Raw genomic sequence first — 15,191 nt, 5'->3', positions numbered from 1 at the left:
ATTTCAAGTCTTTTTATTATTGTCTTTATTATTGTCTCTTTTGAATCCTGAATCTCCTGACCTGCATGAGTTTCTAGTAAAGCTTGTATGGTTCTTAGGAGTGCCATATTCTTCCTAAATGATAGAATATGCAAAAGAATACTGAAACCTAGTAACCAGTAAATAAGATATCCCCATAGTCATATAAACCTTGCATGATATATCCCATTGTATTGGTAACCAGAACAGTAAAATTCGTGTTGGAAACAAAAACTGCTATATTACCTATTTTCCAGCAGGTGGCACTGTTGCCAAGTCGTGACGAAAACAGTCCTGTTTCAGAGTCCGCCTAGTATTTGTTAAAAACTGGGAAATGCAAGTTGCTCAACAAAGTAAATGTAATTAAATCAATTCCAGAGACGGAACCAGAAACCCAGAATCCAGGGGTAGAGAAGAAGCCGTGTATACCTCCAGGTGACAGAGTCACCCCGAGGGGTTGCAGCTTTCAGCAACCAGCAACCGCGTGCTCTGGTTCGCGCCACTTAAGAGCTGTGCTTGCAAGGGAGATTTAAAAATGACTCAGAAAAGAGCGAACCATGCGAGCAGAGACTACACGGGCCTGTAGAGTTTAAATCCATGTGGGGAGGCAGATGATAGGGTACGTGGGGACTTGAAGTCAATCTGAGGTGTCTAAAAGAAAAATATAAAGAACTGCAGCAAGAAAAGCCAGTGCATGATAATTTATATTAAACTGTTGGCACCACACACAAGACAGAGGCCACAAAGCTGCATCAAGGCACAGGCCGCGGCTGAGGAAGGGAGGGCTCGCGCCAAGCCGAACTCGCGGCCGGCAGCTGAGCAGGGGAAGGAGAGGTCCTAACGTTGGGCGCCAGGTGAAGGCATAAGTCACAAACAATGCCACACCAGTTTGGAATTATGATTAATAGGGTGGTATTTATTTAAAGGGGAAAAAACTTACAGATCACCGTCCCAGACAACAGCCCTCTATGCAACCAGGAAGGGAGTCTAGTAGCCAGCGGAGCAGGAAGTGAAGAGAGAGAGGAGAGGGAAGTGGCCGCTTTTTTAAAGGGAGAGAGACCACGCCTCAATGGGCTGGTATCTCAGCGGCTATAGGCTGGAGGAGCGGAAGAACCTCCTGCAACATGTATCGTCTTCATCAACGTAGACCATGAAACCCAATACATGGACAACTTCAGCAGAACCGCCATATATGGGTTGTCCATGTATGTTTCTGCATTGTCAGGGCATAAATTTCATTCATTTTCATATGTGTGTGTGTGTGTGTGTGTGTATTATGTATGTATGTATGTATAAACTTTTGCCATGTTTCTAATTATAAAAAACTACATTTGTTAAAGAAAATCTAGAAACTACAAACAAAAACAGACCCATGACACTCAATCTTACCAACCCCAAGGGAGGCACTGTGACCACATGCATATTCCGACAGTATACTTAATTCTTCCCGCACTCCAGACCCTCTGGATCCACCCAACCATCCAAGCACCAGTGCAAACTTTCTGCTCACCCTGCTCTGAGACAGCAGATGAGATACAAATCCTTGGCCTCTAAACTTAAACTTCACAATAGGTATTTCATAAATGTACAGCACATTGTTGTCTTAAAAGTCACTGTTTTCATTATTGCACTCAGGCAACAGAAGGAAATGGGGATATTTTACCTTTAAAAAGCAGTGATGTAGCTGGGTTGGGAAAATGAGCCAAAGCATGAGGATGAGAGCCTGAAGGGAGATCACAGCTATTTTTGCCTGACTGCTTTCACTCCTGGCTGGCGAATGCATCAACTCTGTTTCTACTGTGACCGCCACCACTATCCTTCACTGAACGGAACTGTTTTGGCTTTGTGGACTTCAGACCAGCAGCTCTCCAGGATCCAGCTTCCAAGGCCAGATTGGGACTACCAAGGCACCCAGTTTCACAGACTGGGCAGCTACGAGATGCTCAGCTCAACCTCTCCAGTTTGCATAGTCATTGTTGGACTGCCTAATCCATACTTATTGTGTGAGTCAACCTAATGTGTGTGTGTGTATATATATATATATATATATATATATATAATATATATCGGGAAGAAGTCCCAGGAGGGATCAGTTCTCAACAACCAGGGAATCCTGCCTCCATCATAGCCTCAAGGAAGGAAATGAGGAACTCAGAGGCTTAGGCAGGATTACAGATTCAAGGCCTTGCCTAGGCTGTTTAGCAAGTACTAGGCAAGCTTGCAGCAACTTAATGAGACCTTATCTCAAAAATAAAAAAGCAGCAAGGCTGTCGCTTAGTAGTTAAAGCCATTGCATTCCATCTATGATGCCCTAGGCTCAATCTTCAACACTGCAAAAATAATAAACATTAAAGAGCGCTGTGAGGGCGACAGGATGGCTTAGTGGGTGTGCTGGCTGGCTTTCAATTAACTTGACACAGCTAGGGCCTCCTGGGAAGGACTCTCAATTGAAGAACTGCCTCCATCAGAATGGCCTGTGAGCAAATCTGTGGAGGAAATCTTGATTATGAAGGACCTGGCTCACTGTGGGTGGTGCTACTCTTTAGCAGGGAACCTTGGGTTGTACAAGAGAATAGGCTGAGCAAGCCACAGGGAGCAAGCCAGTGGGCAGCATTCCTCCATGGCCACTTGCTTTAGTCTCTACCTTGACTTCCCTTAATGAACTGTGATCAGGTTGTGTAAGCCAAATAAAGCAAGCCTTCTTTTCCAAGCTGTTTTTGGTCACTGTCTTTGTTCCAGCAATAGAAAGAAAACTAGGTCGGTAGGTAAAGCATGTGTTGCCATGGACGATGAACCGGGTTTGATCCTTGGGAACCATGTGGTGGAAGGAAAGGATTGACACCCACAAATTGTCTTCGACCTCCAATGCATCTTCTATGCCTTCAATCCTTTGGAATTACACAAAAAGAGGGAATGGGGGCAGCAGAGAGAGCCCTGTCATGGTGTGTTGCAAGATCAGTCACAACCCATGCCCACCAAGGGTCAGAATTTACTTGGCAATGCCAGCACAGAAAAGTAGACATCAGTCCAGACAAGTGGTACCTCTGAGGAGACACCGGGACCAGAGAAAGATGAGGAGAGGAGGAGTGGGAGGGAGAGGAGGAGAGCTCTGATCAGGACAAGACAAAGTATAAGCTACTTCCAGGGAAAGAGGAAGATTAAATGGTCAGTCACTATCAAAGGCTAAATAATAATAAGGAACTGAGCCTTTAGTAGTATAGCCTTTAGTCCAAGCATTCCCAAGACAGGCAGATCTGAGAGTTCAAGGCCAGCCTAGTCTACACAGTGAATTCCAAGACAGCCATGGCTACAAAGAAAGACCATGAGTTACTTCCAGATGAAAATAATCTGGTTTGCTTGGAGGTTCACTGAGCCAATTCTCATTTACTGAGGAATACAATTTCATCTATCGCCTCATGATAAATGACTAAATATTGTTTTTTTAATTGATATTTATTGAGCTCTACATTTTTCTCTGCTCCTCTCCCTGTCTTTCCCCTCCCCCTTCAGTCCTCCCCCAAGGTCTCCATGCTCCCAATTTACTCAGGAGATCTTGTCTTTTTATACTTTCTACTTCCCATGTAGATTAGATCTCCCTTAGTGTCCGCATTGTTGTCTAAGTTCTCTGGGATTGTGGTTTGTAGGCTGGCTTTCTTTGCTTTATGTTTAAAAACAACGGCCGGGCGGTGGTGGCGCACGCCTTTAATCCCAGCACTTGGGAGGCAGAGGCAGGCGGATCTCTGTGAGTTCGAGACCAGCCTGGTCTACAAGAGCTAGTTCCAGGACAGGCTCCAAAACCAGAGAAACCCTGTCTCGAAAAACCAAAAAAAAAAAAAAAAACAAAAAACCTATGAGTGAGTACATGTGATAATTGTCTTTCTGTGTCTGGGTTACCTCACTCAAAATAATGTGCTCTAGCTCCATCCATTTGGCTGCAAAATCCAAAATTATTTTTTTTCTGCTGTATAGTACTCCATTGTGTAAATGTACATTTTCCTTATCCATTCTTCCATTGAGGGGCATTTAGGTTATTTCCAGGTTCTGGCTATGACAAACAATGCTGCTATGAACATAGTTGAGCACATGTCCTTGTGGCACGATTGAGCATCCTTTGGATATATACCCAAAAGTGGTATTGCTGAGTCTTGAGGAAATTGTTTCCTAATTTTCTGAGAAATTGCCACACTGACATCCAAAGGGGTTGTACCAACTTACATTCCCACCAACAATGCAGAAGTGCTCCCTTTTCCCCACAACCTCTCCAGCATAAGTTGTCATCAGTGTTTTTGATCTTGGCCATTACAGGTGTAAGATGGAATCTCAGAGTTGTTTTGATTTGTTGAACATTTCCTTAAGTGTCTTTTACCATTTTAGATTCCTCTGTTGAGAATTCTCTGTTTAGGTCTGTACTCCATTTTTTTTATTGGATTTATGATCTTTTGGTGTCCAATTTCTTGAGTTCTTTGTATATTTTGGAGATAAGACCTCTGTCTGATATGGAGTTGGTGAAGATCTCCCATTCTGTAGGCTGTCGTTTTGTCTTGTTGACCATGTCCTTTGCTTTACAAAAGCTTTTCAGTTTCAGAAGGTCCCATTTATTGTTTCTCTCAGTGTCTGTGCTGCTGGGGTTATATTTAGAAAGTGGTTCCCTGTGACAATCATTCAAGTGTACTTCCCATTTTCTCTTCTGTAAGATTTGGTGTGGCTGGCTTTATGTTGAGGTCTTTGATCCATTTGGACTTGAGTTTTGTGCATAGTGATAGATATGGGTCTGTTTTCATTTTTCTACATGTTGATATCCAGTTATGCCAGCACCACTTGTTAAATATGCTTTCTTTTTTTCATTTGATATTTTTTGTTTCTTTATCAGGTGTTCGAAGATGTATAGATTGATATCTGGGTCTTCTATTCTGTTCCACTGGTCCTCCTGTCTGTTCTTATGCCAGTACCAAATGACTAAATTTTAAACAGACAACACAAACCACTTTAAAAATTGTTTTAATTATTTTCTATTGGTATTTTTTTCCATAGATATGTCTGTGAACCATGTGTGTCTGGTGCCCACAAAGGCCAGAAGAGGTCATCAGAGCCTTTGGTTGTGAAGTTATCGATGGTTGTGAGCTACCATATAGGTGATAGGATTTGAACCCAAGTGCTCTGGAAAAACAGCCAGTGCTCTTAACTGCTGGGCCATCTCTCCAGCCCCAACACAAGGCATTTCATTATATACTATTCAAACCTTTTATGTGCACATATGCAAAATTATACAGCATGATGGGGGAAGAGTCTTCTGTTTTGTGTTAATTTCATCAGTTAAATAAAGAGACTGCCTTGGCCCTTTAATAGGACATAAAATTAGGTAGGCGGAGAAAACAGAACAGAATGCTGGGAGAAAGAAGCTGAGTCAAGGAGTCGCCATGATTCTCCCACTCCAGACAGATGCAGGTTAAGATCTTCCCTGGTAAGCCAGCTCGTGGGTTACACAGATTATTAGAAATGGGCAGATTAATATGTAAGAGCTAGCCAATAAGAGGCTGGAACTAATGGGCCAGGCAGTGTTTAAAAGAATACAGTTTCCGTGTAATTATTTCGGGGCATAAGCTAGCCATGTGGGTGGCTGGGTGGCGGGACACAGCCCCGCTGCTCTCATTACAACAGAATGGCGCCCAGACGTGTGGACAACTGTATCACTGAAAGCCTGAGAAAGCTTCGGAAAGAGTAAAGCATGTTTTCTTGGTAGCAGTGATTTCTCGGGTCTACTCTGCTTGCTAGAAGCAAGCAAGCGCTCTCATCTAAGAGAGGCTTCCTGACTCAGCTTCAGCTGCAAAACCCTGCAGCTCTTAAGAGGTCCTGCCACGAAACATTTAAATGGTGTTGATAAAAGCCAACTGAATGCTTGTTTGTTTTCAGCAGTAGCAGGAAAAAACCTGTGTTGTTTTAAAATGCCAGCTTTCTGAGCCGTCCTGCCAGGGCAAACTCTGACTGTTTGAGGCAGGAGGGCCAGCTACAGAGAGAGGACTTGAGTGTTGTCTGTTGCAGCTTGTTTGATGGCAAGGACCTTGAAACACTGTAGACTTCTGGCACTGAATGCTGCTCTGGCCGGTACCTCAGCCACAAGGTTGGAATGGCAGAAAACTAAGGAATGGGCTACATCTAGCCGGCAAAGTCACGGCTTTAATCCTACTGATATTGCTTGGTAAATTAAAGACTCATGTGGTCAAAAAAGATATATATACAGTAAAAGATTTAAAGAAAAAAGAAAACTTTTAAATGGTTTACAGTGTGTTAAAAATATATGCAAGCTAAAAGTTAAAAGTTCTTAAAAGTAAAAAAAGGAAGAAAGAGAGTAGTTGTGTGTGGTAGGATACACCTTTAATCCCAACACTTGGGAGGCAGAGGGAGATTGACCTCTGTGACTTCAAGGTGGGTAGCACATGCCTTTAATCCCAGTGCCTAGAAGGCAGAGACAAACAGATCTCTGTGAGTTCCAGGTGTAGTAGCGGTACATCTTTAATCCCAATGCCTGGGAGGCAGAGACAGGCGGATCTCTGAGAGTTCAAGGACAGCCTGGTCTACAGAGTTATTCCAGGTCAAAGATACAGAGAACCTGTCTCAAAAAGCAAAATATAAAAGTAGAAATAAACAAAATAGAGGTTAAAATAAAGCGCACAAAGATGGAAAATACACAGAGAATTTTGATACTGTATGCTATTATGCTCTCTTTGAATTGTTTGAATGCTGAGGAAGGAGCAACAGCTGCTAAAAGATATTTGTTTATAAATGCTGCTGAACTAATCCAACATAGATATTTTGAAAATGCCTTGACTTTGAAGTTTGGATCTAAGGACATGATGCTTTGGAAAGGAGTTTCTTATTTTGTTTTCACAGAGGGTGAGAGTCTGTGGATTGCATCTATCCTAATATGGTATGATAGACCACGTCCTCCTGAAGGGTTGCTGTGAACACCTTCAAAAAATTACTTCACTCGACTGCTGACTGAGATGAATCTAGCACACAGGTTATACCATGAAAGACCTAAATAACAGCACCACCATTCAGCAAGAAGCAGTTTGGAGAGAAATAACTGTGCCCATATTCCCAAATACTATTTATAAATGTTCTTTTACATTTAAAGGGGGATATGTCTGGAATAGGGAGGCAGGCTGGCCTCCTCACGTATCTTATCCTGTAAAGAGATTGCCAAACTCTGGGTTCAGCGCCTAGCACTGCATGAGCCAGATGTGATGGCCTGTGATTCTAAGCACTTCAGAGGTAGAGGCAGGAGAAGAAGTTCAAGGTCATCCTCAGTTCTAGGTTAAGTTTGAGGTTAGGTTGGGACACACAAGGCCCTAGTGTAATTAGCATTTTTAAATTAATTTTTTTAAAAAATTTCTTTTGGTTTTTCGAGACAGAGTTTTCCTGTAGCTTTGGAGCCTATCCTAGAACTAGCTCTTCTTGTAGGCCCGGCTGGTCTCGAACTCACAGAGATCCGCCTGCCTCTGCCTCCCAAGTGCTGGGATTAAAGGTATGCGCCACCACCACCCGGCTGTTTTTTAAATTTTATGCACAAGTATTCTGCCTGTATGTATGTTCACTGCACATGTGCCTGTCCAGAAAGGGGATATTGAATGATTGACTTTCTTGGGAAAGTAAGCAGACAAAAATTACCATTCAGGACAGCACCAAGAACACAGTACCAGTGAATTTGATCCAGAAACACTAAGTACTTCTTAGGTGCCAAGTCTCTCCCCAGGGCTGGGACAAAAGAAACACCCTATCTTTTGGAACTTATGTTTGAGGGCTGGCATAGACACATGCCTGTAATCCCAGCACTTAGGAGTCTGGGTAAGACAACTGCTGAAAATTTGAAGCTAACCTGAACTATATAGCATGTTCTGAGCCAGCCAGAGCAACCACAGTTCTCCTCCGTCTTGGCTAGTATTGATGAGTTCTGCTAGGTTCCTGAGAGCAGGCCAGCGTAAATGCCTGAATGCTAACAAAGTGAATTTTTGTGAGTTTAAGGTCAGCCTAGTCTACACATCAAATTCCACCCCAGCCAAGCTACATAATGAGACCCTGTCTCCCATATAAATAAAAATAAGTGCCCGTGTCATTGCTTATCAACACATGACATTTTGTATCCTAGGTCAGTGAGTCCAGAATTCAAAACAAACACAAATGACCTTGGAAGTGAGGAAAATCCTTCAATCTTTACCTTAGAAGACAAAGAGCTGCCAAAGTGGACAGTCAGTGAGAGGGAGGAGTGATCTGCTGAGACCCACTTTAAAGATCAGTTCTGAGCTCGTATGTAAAGGCTCATGCTGCCAAGTCTGAGGACTTGATTTCAAACGCAGGGACCCACACGCTAAGAGAGGAGAACAAATTCCTGCAAGCTGTCCTCTGAACTTCATACACATGCTGTGGCATGTGCATACTCACACGTATACAAACGCATACATAAATGCAATCTGAAAATAGCTGGGGTTGATGGTGTGTGCTTTAATCCCAGCACTCAGGAGGCAGAAGCAATACACCAAACAAAACATGGGCCACAGCTGCAGAAGCACCCCAGTTTAGAACCTGCTGAAGGGGCGTGGCAGCCTGTAATCCCAGCACTCCAAAGGTGGAGACAGGAAGATGGTAAGTTAGAGGCCAACTGGGTTACAGAGCAAGACTGTCAGAAGGGAGGGAGGGATGGAGGGAAGAAAGGAGGGAGAAAAGGAGGGAGGGAAAAAGGAAACAAATTCAAAGAGAAGCTGCCATAATCCACTGACTGCTCCTGCTGCAGTGCCTTTCCCACATCTTAGACTTGCTTCAGTGCTCCTGCCAGAGCTCAAATCCTCCAGGTTATTGAGTCAATGACTGAGCTTGGTAGAAGATGCTTCTACCCAATTCCTTGGCCAGTCAATCTCTGCTCTGGCTCCCCATTGGCCTGGATAAGACCTGCTCAGAACTGCACTGCTGTAAGCAGCGCTTTCTAGTTCTTTCATCTCTGCCTTCCAAAGCGGCACTGCAGTCTGAAACTGCCCACCTTTAGCCTTCTAGTTAGACACAAGAGTTTATCATTTTTAGTGAATATTTTGTTACTTAGAGACAAATGTACTCCAAATGACATACCACCCACAAGCTGACAGGAAGAGAAAAGAATGATGCCCACGAGACGACAGACTGCGTGGCAGAAAGGGCAGAAAGTGTAAGTTACAAAGGAAAATAAACCTCTTCACAAGCCTAAATGAGGTACATAAACAAAAGGCTGGTTTAAAAACAGGAGGATATTTAATCCATTCCAAAAGTCCCATAGGAGAGAAGGAACTATAGGAAAACCATCTACCTATGACAGACAGAAAGATGCTGTTAGCTTCATGTTCACTCGTAGAATCTCAAGACTTGATGTTTCCAAGGAATTATCTGTTCTCTGATACTTGCAGCAATTCAAGTAAGGCATCCACCTGTAGGAGTTCTGCCTGCTGGCGCTGAAAGGGAAGGAGTATCACCTGCAATGTGCTGATCAGAGAACCGCTGGACAGCACAGGACACCAAGGGCAGCCAGACCCATAGAAACTGAGCTGGGGCAGGAATCTTCAGTCAGCCCATGTGAAGTTACAGCTTCAGTATTTTCATTTAACATCTTCAGCCCTTGGGAGTAAAACCCCAGACAAGGTGTTCAAGCCCCTTGCTGGTTGGTTTCATCATTATCCCGCCTCTTCCAAATCTGTCAGAAATGAAAACAATGATGAGCTCCGCAGTCAGCCATCATGTAACTATTCTCTGGCAGGCAGCAAGCAGCAGGCCGCCCCGCGCTGCCCGCTGTCACACAGGCTGCCTTCCCCACTAATGACGCACACTCCCCACCACAGTCCATCCCATTCACGTTTCCACACACCCTCAACTTTTGTTCATTCTTTTCTTTATTCTTTTTCAGATTCATTTATTATTTAATGTGATGTATATGAATGTCTTGTCTACACTTATGTATGCACCATGTGCATGCCTGGTATGCTCAAACATCAAAAGACAGCTTTGGATCTCCTGGGACTAAGTTACAGATCTCTGCTAAACTCAAAAGGCCACAAAAACACTTGCTGACTTACAGGCTTCTGTACTTTTCCTTTCTGAAAATCTGTTTAACTTCTGGGGTCACATAATCTGGTCCCCTTGTACTCCTGAAGCACCCAGGTCTGTAATCAAGACTCTACATCAATTCCACTGGGCCACACCCACCTGAATGTAGGCCTCGGACAATGTGATCATCTGGGGCAGGATGTCAGTCACCTGGAGGTCTTGTAATTCATACCACTTGCCAGTTCCCTGAAAAAGCATGAAAGGCTGGGTTAATCTGCTCTCCAAAAACAGAGGTGTGAAAATGATCACAGCCCAGGATGGCCACTAAACATTAACAAGAGTCAAAACCTTGGCTAGACCTGAGTCAATAAACAGTTCTGGCAACCTCAATTCCTGTCAAGGCGTCTTTGAAATACAATGGAGTACCAAACATTTTGCATTCCCCCCCCCCCCCCGTGTGTGTGTAGGGTATCCTCACATAGTCCAGTCTAACATCAGATTTTCTCTTTAGCCAAGGAAGACTCTGAACTTCTGACTCTCCTGCTTCTACCTCAAGAGTGTTGGCACTATAGGTGGGCACCACCACACCCAGTTCATGTGGTGTCTGGAATCAAACTTAAGGTTTTGTTCATGCTAGACACCCTGTCACATGAGCTAAATCCCCAGACTCACTTAAGGGGAACTGATTTAGGTGGCCACTTACAAGAAAAAGAGAATGTCCTCCAATCTCAAATGTCTTTTTCCTGTCCAAAAATGGTAAATTAGACAAACCTGCTAGAAAGTACGTAAAGCTGGCTGCTAAGAACATATAAATGGACATTCCCCTCCTCCATACCCTCAACCCAGAGACAGGAGCAACAAAGAAAAAGGTAAGGCACCTTGGTGGACACTGCCCATCACCTAGAGTTTGCCTGCAAACCAATGTCGCCAACATAGCCAAACTACCTCACAGCATGCTGCCATGAAAAGACCTAACACATGAAAGAACTGCTGTAACAGGACACAGGTGTTGACAGACTGCAGATAGCACAAGTTCAGAGTATAGGACTACAGAGAAAATGTGGGCCTATATAAGCAAGTTCACTTCTGGTTCTAAGACTACTAAGCATGGTTTTGAGGCCAAATATCTCAGTACAAATCCCAATGTTACTGACTTAAGATAAATTCTCAGACTATAAGTCTAGGTTTCCTCATGTGTGAGGGATGTGCATCAAGGACAGTAAACCATTAGTCCCAGACAATAATCTACATTAAAATTCTGCATTTATACATATATTCTGTGTGTGTTTTTGTTTTCAGCTTTAGATACACTCTTAAAATGTGTTAGCTCAGCTAGGCATGGCAGTAATGCCTCCAATCCTAGTACTTGGGAGGCTAATGGCAGAAGAACTGCCACAAGTTCTCAGCCAGCCTGGGCTATGCCTACGTTCCAGGCCAGCCTGGGCTACGGTATGAAACCCTGTCTTAAAAACAATCATGACAGACAAAGTAAGGAGTCTCTAAACCAATGCTTCTCAAACATTAATCTCATGCATATCAAAGGGTCTTGTCAAATAATGAAGAGCTGATGCAATGTGTCCCAGGGGGCTGAAATTCTGCTGTCCTAAGGAGCCCTCCGATGGCACCACAGCTCCTGGGGCTGGTGGGGCTCTGACCCTGAACAGAGGTTCTCAATCCTGACTGGCTAGGAGAACCTACCAGGGAACTTTAGAACACTCAACACCTCATTCTGCACCCACACACTGTAAAGCAGAGTCTTGTAATTAACCTTGATGCCAATCACTGAGATGGACTCAGCACCGCAGGATCTACGGCTGCATTCACAGCCTCTACTCCAGTTGAAAATTAATGTCTACTGTAACTGGGCTGAGGTACCTTCCAGTGGTGTCTAACATTAAGACAAAACTAAAACCATCCAGCACATAGAGTTCTGAAGCCAGGCCCAGAAAGGGCAAACCCAAACACACCACAGGAATAATGCCTATTTTGCAGCTCTGTCCCAGGCCAGTGAGAGGCCACTCACATGATGAAGCACATGGATCCTATAGGAGCCCTCGGAGGGCTTGCCATCATGCACGATGTTGGCAATGAGATCATAAGTGGTGTTCTTGTGCACTGCTTGGACTTCTTCAGACAAGTATTCTCTTAGATCCACATTTCTGGAGATAAAGAGAAACAACAGAACATCAGACCACAGCTGTGAGGTTAGGGAAAGGCCCCTTACGAATGATGCACAGAGCTGTTGACTGCTACTGTAGAGTCCTAGTTCTGGAAAGGTTTGTAGTGTCACAACAGTTCCAGGGTGTTGAATTCACATTTTCCAACAGTGAAAAACACCCCTTAGAAGCATGTCTGGAGGCAAGGGTTTGAGTGGGAATCGTAGCTGTTACCAGACAGCTGTGAATTTAGGTCTTTTATAGAAGGATTATAGCTCCACTGCCTCCCCTGATGGTGAAGAGCTGAGGCAGCAGCGCCTGCCCACAGGCTAGGAGTGTACCTGGCTGCTCCGGGACCCAGGCAGCAGCTGCCCTTTGCCTGAGACACCCTATGGAAGAAGACTGACCACATGATGTGTCGCTGTAACCACCTCAATCTGAAAACTAGGCAACCATCAGCTTTCTTATTTTCAAGACTCTTACTTTTTTCATTTTTTTTTTTCAGTGAAGTTAGAGGCAAAATCATTACAAGTAACCCAGCTGCGTAGGTAGCAAAGGTATAAAAGGGGAATTTATTTGATGGTTTCTAGACTAGAAACCAGCACTGAAGAAAAAAATGGGTCCAGAGAGCTAGCTGTCTTCTGATCTCTGTATGTGTGGTGTATGAACTTGTGTGCACATGCAGATGGCTGTGAGCGCCTGGAGAGGTGAGAGACCAATACCTGGTGTTTTCCTCAATTACTTTAGTCCTTATTTTTGAGGCAGGGTCTCCACTGAACCTAGGGTTCAAAGACATTCTGAGCTACACAGTGATTCAGGTCAACTTGGTCCACAGACTGACACTCTGCCTGTTTCTGAAGGAAAAAAACAACAACCAAAAAACCTTGGGCGCTGGAAAGAGACTGCTCAGCAGTTACGACTGGCTGCTAGAGGACCCAGGTTCAATGCCCAGCACCCACAAGGTGACTCACAACCACCTGTACTGTAGCTTCAATTCCAGGGGATCCAATATCAAAAACATCTGATTTTCTAAGGCACCAGACACACATGTGATGTGCAGACAAACATGCTGACAAAAACACCCACACACATAAAATAAATAAATGTTAAAAAACAGCTGGGCGATGGTGGTACACACCTTTAATCCTAGCACTGGGGAGGCAGAGACAGGGAAGATCTATGTGAGTTCGAGGCCAGCCTGGTCTACAGAGCTAGTTCCAGGACAGGCTCCAAAGCTACAGAGAAACCCTGTCTCGAAAAAAAACAAAAAACAAAACAAAACAAAACCTCTGCCTCTACCAGACACAGAGACATACATCTTTAGTTCCTCGGGAGACAGGTAGGAGTTCAAAGCCAGCCTGGCCTATATACTGATATCCAGAACAGCTTTGTAGAGACCCTGTCTCAGAAACAAAACAAAAAAAAACCAAATAAACAAAAGGTTTTTTTAAAAAAGTTAAAAAACAGGAAAATGGATCAATTAGTAAAGTGCTCACCATGCAAGCCTGGTGACCTGAGTGTGACCCCTGGGACTCAAATAGGGGAAGAAGAAAAATAAACTCCATATATCATCTTCAAACCTCCAGAAATACGCTGAGGCTCATTAACCCATGTATGAGTGCACACACATACACAAAATAAAGATAACGTAATTTTTTTAAATGAAATTGTCTTTGAGTCCTGGTCTAATAGACCTGTTTTATAACTTCTCCAGAGCAAGCTTTCTAAAGGGCAAGCTACCCAAGTCCCAACTGTCAAATGTACAAATGCAGCTGCTAAGAGGAGAAACCCACTGCAGGCCCCAGAGAAAAGGCAGCAGGGTAAGGAGTTTCTGCAGGACTGAAGAAGCACCATCCACACAGTGGTCTCTTTGCAACTGAAGCTTTCTTATCAGGAACACACTGTCCACTCACAAGAGACTAGCTCTGACCTAACGCTTTGGTTGGTGGGATTTCAAAAGCAGTGCTTCTGAAGTCTCATTCAAGAGATGAGACAGGTGGCTTCTGTATTCCCCACCTGTCACACAAACAAGACAGTGACAGAAAACAGGAAGACAAGCCTGGGGAGAAAGAAGGAGCTGGAGAGATGGCTTAGAGGTTAAGAGCCTGGCTGCTCTTTCAGAGAACCCAGGTTCAGTTCTCTATACCTACACGGTTCACAACCATCTGTAACTCAAGTTCCAGAGGATCCAGTGCCCTCTTCTGACCTCCATGGGCTCTATATGAACATGGCAAACAGACACACATGCAGGTAAGACACTCATAAACATTAAAAAAAAAATTAAAGAAATATTCTTTTAAAAAAGAAAAAAGAAAATTCTCTTGTATTCCTCATTTAGAAATTCTCCTGCAAGACATCTGTCACAGACTCACAGTCCTAGTTTCTGGAGGCTGAGCTGAGAGCACAGTTCAGCAAAGGCCAGGTTTGAGTTTCATAGCAAGATCCTGTCTCCAAAAATTAGATAAAATTTAGATAAAGCTCAGTGATACAGTGCTTGCCCAGCACCTAGGATGCCTGATTCTGCCTCTAGTAATTAAGAGAAGATACCCCAGGGCACCTCTCTCTTCTCACCACCTACTGCCACAGGTTCTCAGGGAAGATGGAATCCATTAGAAAAACAAAACAAGCCCTACACTGGGAGGGCCCTTAGGGCTCATCCACCCTAAATCCCACAGCCCAGAGTGCACTTTACCCACTAAGCCATCTGCCCAGCTAATCCTTTCTTCAGACTCACACAGAACCAAGAACTGGACATCTTTCCACAGGAGAAAAGTGGCAGTCCTGGTAGTTGGGGACTGAAAGAGAAAGGCGATGAGGGAAAGGAGACCAGGAGATGAGCATCTGCCCACCATAACCCTGAACTCCTCTGCTATTTTAAACTACAAAGACAGCCGGGCGGTGATGGCGCACGCCTTTAATCCCAGCACTCGGGAGGCAGAGGCAGGCGGATCTCTG

At 44.1% G+C, this 15,191-nt stretch overlaps 1 protein-coding gene across 2 annotated transcripts in view; it reads right to left on the bottom strand.

Annotated features, from left to right (window-relative positions):
• Window positions 1-8,057: 8,057 nt before the first annotated feature.
• Window positions 8,058-15,191, bottom strand: part of Usp39 (ubiquitin specific peptidase 39) — a 30,920-nt gene continuing 23,786 nt past the window's right edge. The window contains exons 11-13 of one of the 2 annotated variants that reach the window (XM_005364741.2): window positions 12,104-12,239; window positions 10,240-10,326; window positions 8,058-9,730 (exon numbers count right to left, since the gene is read on the bottom strand). In XM_005364741.2, coding sequence (XP_005364798.1) covers window positions 9,683-9,730; window positions 10,240-10,326; window positions 12,104-12,239 — 271 coding nt within the window. In that variant the 3' untranslated portion in view covers window positions 8,058-9,682. The remainder of the gene's footprint in view (window positions 9,731-10,239; window positions 10,327-12,103; window positions 12,240-15,191) is intronic. The other variant, XM_013352867.2, reaches the window with a different exon arrangement.

This window comes from Microtus ochrogaster (assembly GCF_000317375.1).
Source record: "Microtus ochrogaster isolate Prairie Vole_2 chromosome 14 unlocalized genomic scaffold, MicOch1.0 chr14_random_3, whole genome shotgun sequence".
Classification (NCBI taxonomy): domain Eukaryota; kingdom Metazoa; phylum Chordata; class Mammalia; order Rodentia; family Cricetidae; genus Microtus; species Microtus ochrogaster.
The sequence above is the reverse complement of the archived record's forward strand: the minus strand, read 5'-3'. Positions and strand labels throughout refer to the sequence as shown.